The following is a 12,150-nucleotide window of genomic DNA, read 5'->3' on the forward strand; positions in this document are numbered from 1 at the left end:
ATCTACATGTGATAAAGGAGACACTGGGAAAAAGGAAAGAGTGAGGGGGACACGCAATGTTCCTGGAAGAGTGACCGGTACAATACATTTGGATACGGTGGCCAATACAGTGGATGTAGATTTTTCACATGTGTAATGCTAAGAAGCGCCGAGTTAGGCAGGAGGGAAAGACAGATTTGGTAGCACAAGAGATATCACCTGAGACCCATCACTTTAGGTTGACTGGCATGCTAGTATGTTGCAATCATATGACATGTCAGGTCTGGCCACTGCAATGTTGCTTTTGACCCACAAAAGTTGTGCTACAATTGGAACTCTAGAAATGGTCACATTAAATAGTGATATAAATAAACATTTGTTGGTGCAGGAGAAACTGAGGTTTCAGACCATGATTACTGGAATGACAGCTACTTAGACTTTTTACATTCTGCTATAAAAGCTCCCTGGGATGTGCCATCATCATTGCTGTACTATTGTGAGTGTGCCTGATGACCTTCCCAGAAGCACTAAAATTGTGCCTCACACTTTCTACACACTACGAGAAGCACATTTTATCGCACACAGTAAACAGCAACAAGGTTCACTAAAACTAAATATATATATATATATATATATATATATATATATATATATATATATATATATATATATATATATATATATATATATATATATATATATATATATATATATATATATATATATATATATATATATATATATATATATATATATATATATATATATATATATATATATATATTCACAAAATCAAAAACTGAGAAAAAGAAATGTATCAGTACTTTCTTTTTTGCAGATGCAGTGACCCAAAAATTGCACTTTGTGGACATAAGCTATTTGTTTGACGATCCTGATGCTCATGATCCTGATGGCTCTCAACCAGGTAAAGCAGCAACAGTGTAGGCACAGAACCAAAATATAGATCACCACTGATTGTACCTTTTATGTGAAGCATACTAGCCGCACAACCACGCTCTTCCAGGCTGCGCCGTGCGCGGCCACGTAGCTACCATTGAGAGAATGAGCCATTGTTCATTGCTGCGCGTCTCATATGTGGGTCTATTCTCTTTTAAGTTTGCTATGTTTGTTATTAAGTTGCTTCTATTTTTATGCGTTGCATAATGCAATCACTCAGTTCAGCCCTTGGGCGCGGCCGGGCAGCCACCATTGACCTTTAGCGCAACCACGTGACATGACGTCACGACAGCCGGAGGAAAAGCTGGGCCCCAACTCGCGCAATATGCAACGCATTCTTGGCTTAACTAAGCTAAGCCTGGCCATTTTTATGCGAAGCATACTAGCCGCACAACCACGCTCTTCCTTGCTGCGCCGCGCGCGGCCGCGTAGCTACCATATGACATAACAGCTGCAAAAGCGGAGGCTCAACTCATGCGCTCGCTTGCGGCCGCGTAGCTACACAGCCGGGTCTCAGCTCGTGCGCTCGCCTGCATGAGTTGTTTCTTCGTCTAGCCGAACCAAATATAGCCAAGCAACAGCAGTTCACCAGGCTAAACAGTGGTTCAACAACTAAAATAAAGGCTAGTATGCTTCGCATCCTGGGCTTAACCTTAGCTAAGCCACAGCCATTTATCGCTTATTAACCACAAACACCAACAGAGAAACCACAACCACCAACCACAAACAATAACAGAGAAATATGGGACATGTGTCCCATCGTCTTCATATTCACCATGTCAAATGCAAACCAACTAGCCCAACTTCTCTAGTAAACTTGGAGCACAAAGCAAAAGACAAGGACGAAAGGATGGTCTGTGTCCGGCCTTTCATCCTTGTTTTTCCTTCACACTTCAAGTCAACTAGTGATGAAGTACCAACCAGCCCACTATCAAGCATTGCTTAGTCCAACTTCACAGTTCAGTTTCAATACAAAATTCTACAATGCCTTAATTCTTAAGGTGCATCACACAAGCGAACATGATATGACCAAATAAATAAAGAATACCTTACAAATGTGCAAAGTTGGGCTAGTTGGCTGCACAACATTCCGAGTGTACTGCCCAAAGTTGCAAATAACTTCTTTATACAATGTCACAACTGTCATTAACTTAGGCACCAGCTATAAGGAGATACAGGCTAATGTCCTGCTCCTTTAGAATAAAGAGAAGATATTTTTAAAACCAGGTATAGCCCTGCAACCTGATGAACAATTATGCTTTCAATGCCAAACGGCGCAAATTTTCACAGTGACACTTATAGGATTGCTAACTCCGGTATGGTGGCTGCTAGTCATCAGGAGAAAGACAAAAAAATGTTACAACTTGGTGCACAGGCATGTACAATATTTACAAATAATATGGACTCATATAAGGTGTTCCAGTTAACAAGGGCCAAGCTACTAAAAAAAAAGAGAGATATATAAGAAATGAAGATTAGACCTAATGTATTCTGTCAGCAACTGTCTTCTGCCAACTTGGGTACCCTTTTCTGTTATCTTTAATTAATCATACTATAACAAAAAGAAATTAACAAACTTATTAATTTGTGATGTAATGGCATTCGCCAGAAAAATTGTGCTTCGCATTCGAAAACATCATATTCAAGAGTTTCAAACCCGCTATATTTTTCTTTGTTATTCCTTGCCACGTTCACAAGTTATGGTTCAAAATAAAAAATTCTGGCAGAATTCATCTCTTGATGAATGTCGATATTACTGAGATTAGCATTGAAGGAATATAATGACACACTGTATTGCCAATGCCGAAGCACTTCATGTATGAAGTGTACATGCAGCTGGGCTCCTCTCTTGTGCTTCCCACTGGACACGCTGCGCCATCTTGCAATGCCACCACACTTGCATGTGGATGAATTTATATATTCGGACAAGATCATCTGAACATATATTACACAATTTTTAAAGAATTTTTTTGTCACTGAAGGGCGGCACCTACCCAGTGGCGCAAACCCAGTGACTCAAGTTGGCACGAAAGAAGTTAGATACAAACGGACAAACCGAAAAGTGGGTAATGTTCCAAAAGTATGCTATTCACATAAAAAGAATGCAAAGTGAGCGTATGCCCACATGCCACACGTGCGTGTTAGCCACACACTCAAAGGATGTTTCCAATGACTAACTCTACTAAATTGCCGACTCGGCGACTGTGCAAATGTGACAGCTGCCAAGAGGAAATAGCTGCATGACACGGTAATCTGGAGCAGAACACTGGACTAGGGCAGCGATAAGAAGTTTAATTGCTCTTAGAAGCAGCCAATGGATACACTGATGCCTTGTTACTTTTACACGGTCGCGAAGTCAGCCATTTAGCAGAGTTGGTTGTTTGAATCCGCCTTCGAGAACATTGCTGTCACACATGCCAGCCAAGCAGGCATGCACTCACTAATAATATTTCAGAGTGCAGCTCTTATGCGGCTGTTTCTGTAGCGAGTGTCAATGTCATGCTCGGCATTGTCCTCGTAACTGAGCGAACGAGCACAGCGAAGGATGAAAGAGCGAATGCGGAGCGCAGGTGAAAGACGATAGCGAAGTGAGCATGAGGAGGAAAGAAGAGGAGGAGGAGGAGGGTAGGGCAAAAGCGCGAGAAGAAAAGTGTAGTGCCATGTAGAACAGGCTTTGCGGCGACAATGGCTACGAGATGGTGCCAGAGTAGCACATGTTGCCTGTTCAACGATGACGCCATTGATAGCATAAATGGAAACAAAGTGCTGCATGAGCGGAGGTCTGTTTGTGGTGGCTGCTGTGAATCACGCCCACGCGTAACACCTGTGCTGCCTCTTGTGATCTTATTATCAAGGCTGTCGTGCCACACTTCGCCCCTTTTGCAACATGCTGCACAAGACAGATCGCCCATGCCAGCCAATATATCGCAAAATAAAAACACGTAGACAGCTGTGCTCAAATTTCACATCGAGTGTATTGTAATCGTTGGTGGATTTTTTTTTTTCGTTTTGCATCTCAACTTTAAAATGCAGAAAAAATAAGAAAAATGTAGTGGGTCTGAACTCAGTGAAAATGATATCTTGTGGGGGTTCTTACACCGTACTCTTGGGACAAGGGAATGACAACACAGTAGTGCAAACAATCACAAGGGCATTTATTGCACCTTTCATAGATCAATGCCTATTGCTATCCACAAAACATGCCGATGGGCGCGCGACAAATCTAGAAGTCCGACTCACCGCGACCGGATAGCGAGCGAATATGTTCGCCCCATGCTGGATCCCAACGCCTGGTCGTTCGCGTGTACGGTCACGCCAACGGTGGCACGTTCGAAGGCGGCCACGCGAGACAGTCTCGCAGAAGCATGGGTCGGCGCGCGCGCGCGCGGGACGTCCTCGCTGTTAGCCGATCCGCCGGGAAAGAGCCCGCCTGTTCTCCCCTGCGCCCCCAAGTAACCCTGCCGTGAGGCGGCGTTAGCAGCGCAACACTCGTGCCATCTCTCGCACTGCGCCCCAACCACATCCACCGCCGCGGGCATCACGCAGGCCACGCGGCGAAGTCGGATTACAGGAGACGCGCTATGCGGGAAAAACATCAGGGGACGCGCGAGAGTCGCGCATCCCCACAATCTTCAATGCACAGTACAATTTGGCATTCAAACTTATGCCACTGGACCTGTATTTATTAATTTTGCTAACTTCATATCATTTGTTAATTACGAATAACACAAAAAAATCTGTGTTTACAGAAAATTAGTTACGGAATGCCACTGGTACCGTGCTAATATTTTAAAGTGTATTTTTTTTATGGCTTGGCCCATTTTAGCTACGACACCCTGTATGCAGCAGTACATACCTTTATCACCACCACAAAACAACATAACAGCTAGGTGGTTAAGCACACATCAGCACTGGCACATGATAGAACTGTTCAGCTTGTGTACAAACACATTGAACATCAGAGAACAAAATGCTGCTACGACTCAGTTTCACAGCTCCTCATTCTGTCCCGCAGAAAAGAGCATGGTGTCCAATTAGGTGATCACATGGACTATTGTCAATATTGTTGAGATATCCTTCCTACAATGCAAAGTGTCCACTGTGCACTGAGTGAACAACCGGCATGGTCTGTAGGCGCATGGTTTCATTGGCATAGCACCTTTCCAGAGAGGAATCTCTGCAATAAAGTAGTTAAAGCTGTTAAGTTTTGAATCAGTCCAGCATTTCACAATATGAATAGGGTTAATGTTAGGACAATTATTGTAAAGCTTATATGTTTTGCTTCATTGCAAGTTAAATGCAGACAAGCACTCTCTATTTTGTTGATGGCTAAAGGCTGATCACAGCAATATTTCTAAATATTGGGAGAAAAGAACTTTGCAGGAGAAACAAATAAGAAAAGGAAAAGTACCAACTTTTTTTATTTATTTATCTCTCTTTTGGTGAGGAAGGGGGCTCTGAAAGCGTTAAAAGTTAAAGCTTTAAACAAAAATTTGCTGCACTCCACCCCTCTGTACTACAATCAAGCTTCAATTATATATAAATATATATATATATATATATATATATATATATATATACATATATATAATTTTTTATTTTTGTCAGTCAAACAAAGCAACATTTGGAGTGACATATGTGTCACCAGAACAAAACTCTTTTCAGTTCACGACACACAAATCAAGCCACATGATCTTTATTGCTGTACTTTCCTGACCTCGTGACATCCATTTATAGTTCAGTATGTTAACGAATTTCTATAGGGCCAGTCCTTGGTGTCAACCATTTCAATCTTCTCGGCCTATGTCCCCATTTTCTGGTCAGTTTGCACAGCTGTCCATGTCACCCCCTCCAATGCAATGAGGCATTGCCTCAGAGCAACAATGAGGCCGACAAAACATGATAGGAAGCCTACTGGTCAATCTGGTCAACTTGATGTTTGCATCTCTCCAGATACTTTATACATGACAGCCACAAAATCTAAACACTATGTCACAGTGTCCCATCCAGTCTGACTGAAGAGTTTAGGTATGCATCCATGCTTTCGTCACAGGATGAATAGCTAGACTTGATCACCCAACTGCAGGTTGTCCACTCCAGCCACATGGTCATAATTCGCGGCTGTTGCACTTTGACACACCAGATGTGTTCAGGCAAAAAATGTTGCGACCAAGCATGTGGGTGACTTAAGATTAAGTCTGCAACCAATTTTAGGGTTTAGAGTCACTAAACTCTTCGAATGGCTGCCGAAAACCAAGTCAGCAGGAAGCCACAGTTTGAGTCTGAAAGTAATGCAGATCATACCGAGTTGCAGTAGGCACAAAACAGAGGTACAAAATGGGAAAAAAAGTATCCACTTATTCTTTACTTTCTGATGGTGGCGTTCAAATGCTCAGTTAATCCATTGAACTACATACCAATACCATCAAAGTAAAGTAATAAAGTACCATCACCACATGTCTGCTGAATGCCCAGTATATTGTGCATTTCCTGGGAGAGCACTGACTACTTCCATTGCTTGAGCAGCCATCATTCCATGCATTTCCCATGCTGGTATCCTACTTCTGACACCATGCATAATGGGTTTTACTGAGGTGAGTCAATGGGACCAAACACCACTGATAATTGTGTTAATGTCAACCTCTTCATTCTTAGAAAAGTTTGGTGTAGAAAATATGGACACAAGAGGAATGAAAAGGACAACACAAATGCAGGCTAACAAAGGAAAGTCACACCATACCATAAAAGAAGAAGGATATGAAAAAAACATGCATGCATAGACGGCAGCACCAACCCGTCAATCATGCATTTCTGCAAATTCTGCAAATAACCAGCTACAACATAATTTCAGATATCTTTTTTTATAAACATCAGCATGAAAAGGAATTCCCTTTTTCTGCAATTTTTCTACCGCCCCGCCAAACAAAATAAAAGAAGAACAGTTTCAAGTTGAAAGACTTGGCCTTCTTAATAGTGGATGCAATTTTGTCAAGCCTAAAGAAAGCATGGTTCTGTTTTGAAAGTACTTCTGAATCTTGAAAGTACTTCTGAATTGCCACAGTGCTTTTTCTAAATACCTGCTCTCTGGCACAATACATGACAAAAAAAACTTTCCTTATCCAATATTACAGGTCTAAACTCCCTCACATAATAATTCACAAAATGCCAGACATGTTCCAAACCATCTAGATGGGCACCAAAGATTCTGGTGCTGGCGATGAAGTCCAAAGCACGTAGGAGATGTTCTTAATCGGGAACAAACCCAATAAATGTGACATGGTAGGTTTAGCACATGTACAGGTTGTGCGTGAGGCTGAAAACAATACTTGGGTCCTAGAGATAGTGTTCTGCCATGCTAGTGATCCTGTCTCCATTTCTCACCCAGGTAGCACAGGTACTCACAGCACAATTTTGTCTCTTCCAAATATTTGAACAACAAAAGTTTTAAACAATATAAGAGTATATGCCGTCATCTTTTGTACCTTACGTCTGTGTAGCTGTTTCTGTTTTGGTGCTCCTTGATTCCAGATTTTTTAATGAAGATCAGCACCCAAAAGTGTTGATTAAAAAAAAAAGCCCTGAAGTGGAAACAAATGGTCCTGCACATCATCTCAATCTGTAAATCATTCAGTACATTATCGTACCTGTTTGTTGCGAAAACTTCAATGTTGTTTCACGCATCTTCTTTTTTCTCTCTCTCTAATTTACAAGCTTTGCGACAAAACCAGAATTACTGGAGCCACCACAAAGCAAAGACAATGAAAAACAACACAAAAAACCCCCATCTAATTTACACAAGTTACGGCAACAGGAATACAAACAACAGGAGCAACAGGAACAGGAATACAAACAAATAAACCAAATGACAAGCTGTATACAATTTTCAGTTTTTTTGCATGCTGTAACTGTTCCCCAAGTCAGGCAGATTTAAACACAACTGTTAACATCTTCATCAAGTCTCTCGTACCTTTGATTCTTTCCATAGGAAAGCTTTCATTTTTGAACTCATGCACCTTTCAGCAGATCAAAGGTTGGTGCTCCTGTACATGATGAAGCTCTAAAAGTAAAGCCTCTGTTTATAAAACCATACCTGCATAAATCCCCTGAAGCTTGCTTTTAGTTTCAACCAATTATCAAGAGGCGTCTTCATGCACTTTGTTCCAACTCTCAACTATTTCAGAATAAAGTCGCAAATGCTTGACACCTTCCAGCAGGGACCTAGGCAAAGAGAGAAATGGTTAGAATACTTGTAAAAAAAGTTATTCGACACCGCCCTTCTTCACGAGAGGGTGTAATACCTCGTCACATTTTTACATTAAATTTTTGCTGCTTAAGAGAGGAATGTTAAGAATAGTATGACTATCGACAACAATAAAACAGAAGCGAGATCGTAGCACAAGATTTACTTGTAAAATATAACAGTTAATATATTCAAAAAGGAAAATTCCTAATGTAATGGTTATGAGGCCAAAATTCAGATGCCCAAGAAAAATAATAAACGGGCAAATTGGTTGATGTTCATCATTGTAAATGCAGCACCATTTAACCCAACGACAGAAAGCACACAAGACAGCTGTTCAATTGTAACTCACTCTTACTGGAAAGCATGCAGCACTACATAGCTTTACTATGGAAACTAGATGACTTAGCAAGGTGGATGATTAGGCTAGTTGACACTTTATCTCAGTAAGTGGACAGTACAAAAGACGGACAAGGTCGTTCTGCCCTCTTTCAAGTTTTTATCTGTCTTTCGTGGTGTTCGCTTACTAAGCTTAGATGACAACATTAGAAGCAGACAAAATTCAGAATTAATTTCTTAGCAGACATAGGAATGACAGCATATGGCGCTAGATCACACAAAAAATTGAACGAAAAAGCTTGACTATGTGCGGGTGTTCCAGAACGCACATAAAAGAACAAGGATCAGTAACCTTTCTGGCCTACAGACATCGCTGAACAGCACTTCATATTGCATGCTCCTGTTTAACATGAAAGTGTTTTACGCCAGGGTCCACGATCAACTTCCTGTAACGGATGTGACGTTGGCACGAACATGAGAGATATGATCTCTTGACAGAGAAGGCGTCGCCATCTAGGAGTGGTGAAGTGAAATACTGCATCATGACGCTAACGAGTGCCGACATTGAGCGCTTCAGTAGTCTCAGTGCTTTCGAGACTCCAACACGGTGTAGCCTGGTGTAGGTGGTGTAGGCCTTCTGCTGAGGTGAAGATGCAGTTTCCACACATGGTTTGTCTTTTGCATCAGATTAGCCTGTAACGCCTAATCGCCTACGGAGTGCAGCTTCAACATGCATCAGCAGTGATTACATGCCGCCTATGCTTCGCTTGCGATGGCACCAACTAAAAAAACTGCTGTGCTAAGTGGCGCAGAAAGGCAACAACGTGGATGGGTGAATCTCGCTTTGGTGCAGCGAGAGACAAGCCAGCGGGAAACAGAATGCCTTCATGCATTCATGGCACACACTGAGAACTCTGCCACTTGCATTCCTGAAGCTGAGCACGTCACAACTCAACTGGCGGCCCAAGACACTACAGAGCCGGACCAAAACACTTGTACCTTCGCAGAAGTGACTCGGCTGCAGGATGCTGTGTACCAAGTAAACCTGAAACACGGTCACCAACCCGCAAATCGTGCACCTTTCGCTGCAGTGGACTGCGAGTTCACAAAGTTATTAACTAATAACCCGTTTGGTTTCGCTTGTATGGTTTGCGAACACCTGTGGTTTATGGTGGATTTGGGCAGTGCTCTGGCACATGTAATGCAGTGTCTCCGAGAGATGTTTTCCAGTCACAAGTTGTTCAACAATTTGCACTTGTGTAGCAATTGTCGAGGATCTCTGTGCAGTGGTAGGATGCCGCTTATGGCTACTTGCAACTTAATTCTTCATGTACAATAAACATGCAACAGCTTCGGTGAAGACACGTTTTACTTTCGTATTCTGCCAATTCCTATGAAAGAGAGATCAACCATATTTTTACATATGGGAGGCCAGTTTGAACTACCTGCTATGAACAAATGAGTATGGCAATAGTTTTATTCCGTCGTCTCACAGGCCTTGAGGCAATCCCCTCAATAAAAACATTTTCACCGCTACTGCTAGCCACGTTTCCATAGCACCATATGATAAAGGGGTGGTGTTTCTAGACAGCTTGTAATCTTGGTTCCTTTGTACACTTAATGGGTCATCCATGCATTGTCAGTAGTTAGCCATCTGTTTTCTTAGAATCACAAAATACTATACTCCTTTGTCTGCTGTGTGCTTTCCAATAAAAATGAGTTACAAGCCAACATGTACCTGTCCCCTGTGCTTCTTCTCATCCTATGCCACATAGACAAACCTTGTTATAACGAAGTTGCACCCAGCACAAGAGTACTACCGTTTTATGCCATAATTGTTGTAAGCATACATGCTCGTATTATAAAAAATATTGCAATCAGGTTGATGTGAAAGAAACACTAACATACGTGATGCCTCTGTTGTGCCAGCGAAGGGTCTCCTGTTAGTTTTGATGGCCTATTGGCAGCTTACCATGCTGATATTTGGCAAGTGAACAATGCTAATTTACAAATGTGGTTTGCGCCTTCGTTAATATGCAATGGTGCCATAGGGGTGATTGCACAGGATTGGTAGATTATCTTGCTGGCTGCGAGCCAGCCAAGTCAAGCTGTTGGCCAAAATGTGCACACACATCCAGAATGTGCTTTTCAAATTGCACTTGCTGAGTATTTGACATTTTTGCTCCCAGAATACACACTTTTGAGCTGCCAAGTGAACAAAGCAGTAGGCGTACGCTGCCACCGGCACTACTACGAACAGCACTGTTGGCGGCAGAAATGCCAAACCTGGAATACCATGCTAGCAGAAGATGCGATTGCTCACATTGTTTTCCATACTCATGCGCATTTAGGTGCTTCACAAACTGCAATTCAAACTGCAGGATTCTAAGTGCATGTTTCTTTAAGGCCAAGGACACATTTTCCAGGTGCATAATAGCAAGAACAAAAACGTATGATGAATTTATTGTGGAGTTTATTTCACACGCAAAGCCCAACGCTTAAGAATCAAATGTTGTCACTGTAAGTGAGTAAAGTCATCTCCACCTGCCCTGTATTCATGCATGGCAATGCAATCTGCCTATCTGTGAAAAACAAAGGACATTCTTACAATAACACAATGTCAAGGCACGCACTGTGCGCATGCGTGGTTGCTTTCCTCGTCTCTCCTTTATGAAAGCATGCGCAGTTTGTTAAATCAGGGTGTTTAATGTCCTATAATCGCAGAGTGGGTTATGAGGGATGCCGTAGTTGAAGACTCCAAATAAATTTAGACCAATTGAGGGTCACTAACATTGACCGAATGCATGGTACGCGAGCATTTGTGCATTTTGTGCCCAAAGAAATGCAGCTGCTACCACTGGGATCAAACTCGCAACCTCATGCTCGAGCAGCAGCACAATGGCATAGCCACTGGGCTACCACGGTGCGTCCTGTGCAGCTTGTCAGCTATGATAATTAATTGCTGCACATCTTTAGAGGGCCAGAGAATTTAAGCTCTTAGTCAATATACACTTGCGTTCAACCACTCTAAGTACAGCAGTTTTTCCTGCCTTTAAAAAAAGCTACATTTTTATTCCAAGTCCGAGCTTAATTCTAATGGAACTACCGTTTCACTGAAGGAGAAAACAAACTGCATTGATGAGAATGCAATGACTACAATGACAATCTGTAGAATAATGTTTCTTTGCCTTGGATGGACAGACGATAGCAAAAAGAAAAACTTCTTTTCTACTGCAATTTTTGCAGTGAAATATGATTTGGTGTCTCGCAGGAGAGCACTGAATGGATCTATAGAAACTGCTGTAGAAACGTCTGACTTGATTCATTGCAAAACTCTCAAGAATATATTAGGAAATGTACATACTTGCTTTATTTATTAAAGAAGTAAACAGTAAATACACACAGCCGCGGTATCGAGCATCATGAGCGGAATGATTGCACGATGGCGGCACCACATCAGCTGTCCAGGGCTAGCAACTGATATTGTCTTGAATCTTGCATTTTTGGTTGCATTTTTAGAGGTAAAATACTCATTCAGATAAAGTACAAAGCACGGAATTTTTAATTTATTTTGTTATATCCCTGTTTGTTGTAATGACGTTCAATGGTATACTGTGCTGCATTCGCCACAATGA

The 12,150-nt window shown here is 41.8% G+C and overlaps 1 protein-coding gene across 8 annotated transcripts in view; it reads right to left on the minus strand.

Moving 5' to 3' along the window:
- Positions 1-12,150, minus strand: part of LOC139050973 (endosome-associated-trafficking regulator 1-like) — a 69,428-nt gene that overhangs the window by 12,928 nt on the left and 44,350 nt on the right. For 2 of the 8 annotated variants that reach the window (XM_070527911.1, XM_070527906.1), the window contains exon 8: positions 8,027-8,154. In XM_070527911.1, the coding sequence (XP_070384012.1) occupies positions 8,070-8,154 (85 nt within the window). In that variant the 3' untranslated portion in view covers positions 8,027-8,069. Of the gene's footprint in view, positions 1-4,543; positions 5,114-5,616; positions 6,219-8,026; positions 8,155-12,150 lie in introns of those variants that run through there. The other 6 variants (XM_070527899.1, XM_070527894.1, XM_070527914.1 and 3 more) reach the window with 4 other exon arrangements.

Source organism: Dermacentor albipictus, chromosome 1 (assembly GCF_038994185.2).
Source record: "Dermacentor albipictus isolate Rhodes 1998 colony chromosome 1, USDA_Dalb.pri_finalv2, whole genome shotgun sequence".
NCBI classification, from domain to species: domain Eukaryota; kingdom Metazoa; phylum Arthropoda; class Arachnida; order Ixodida; family Ixodidae; genus Dermacentor; species Dermacentor albipictus.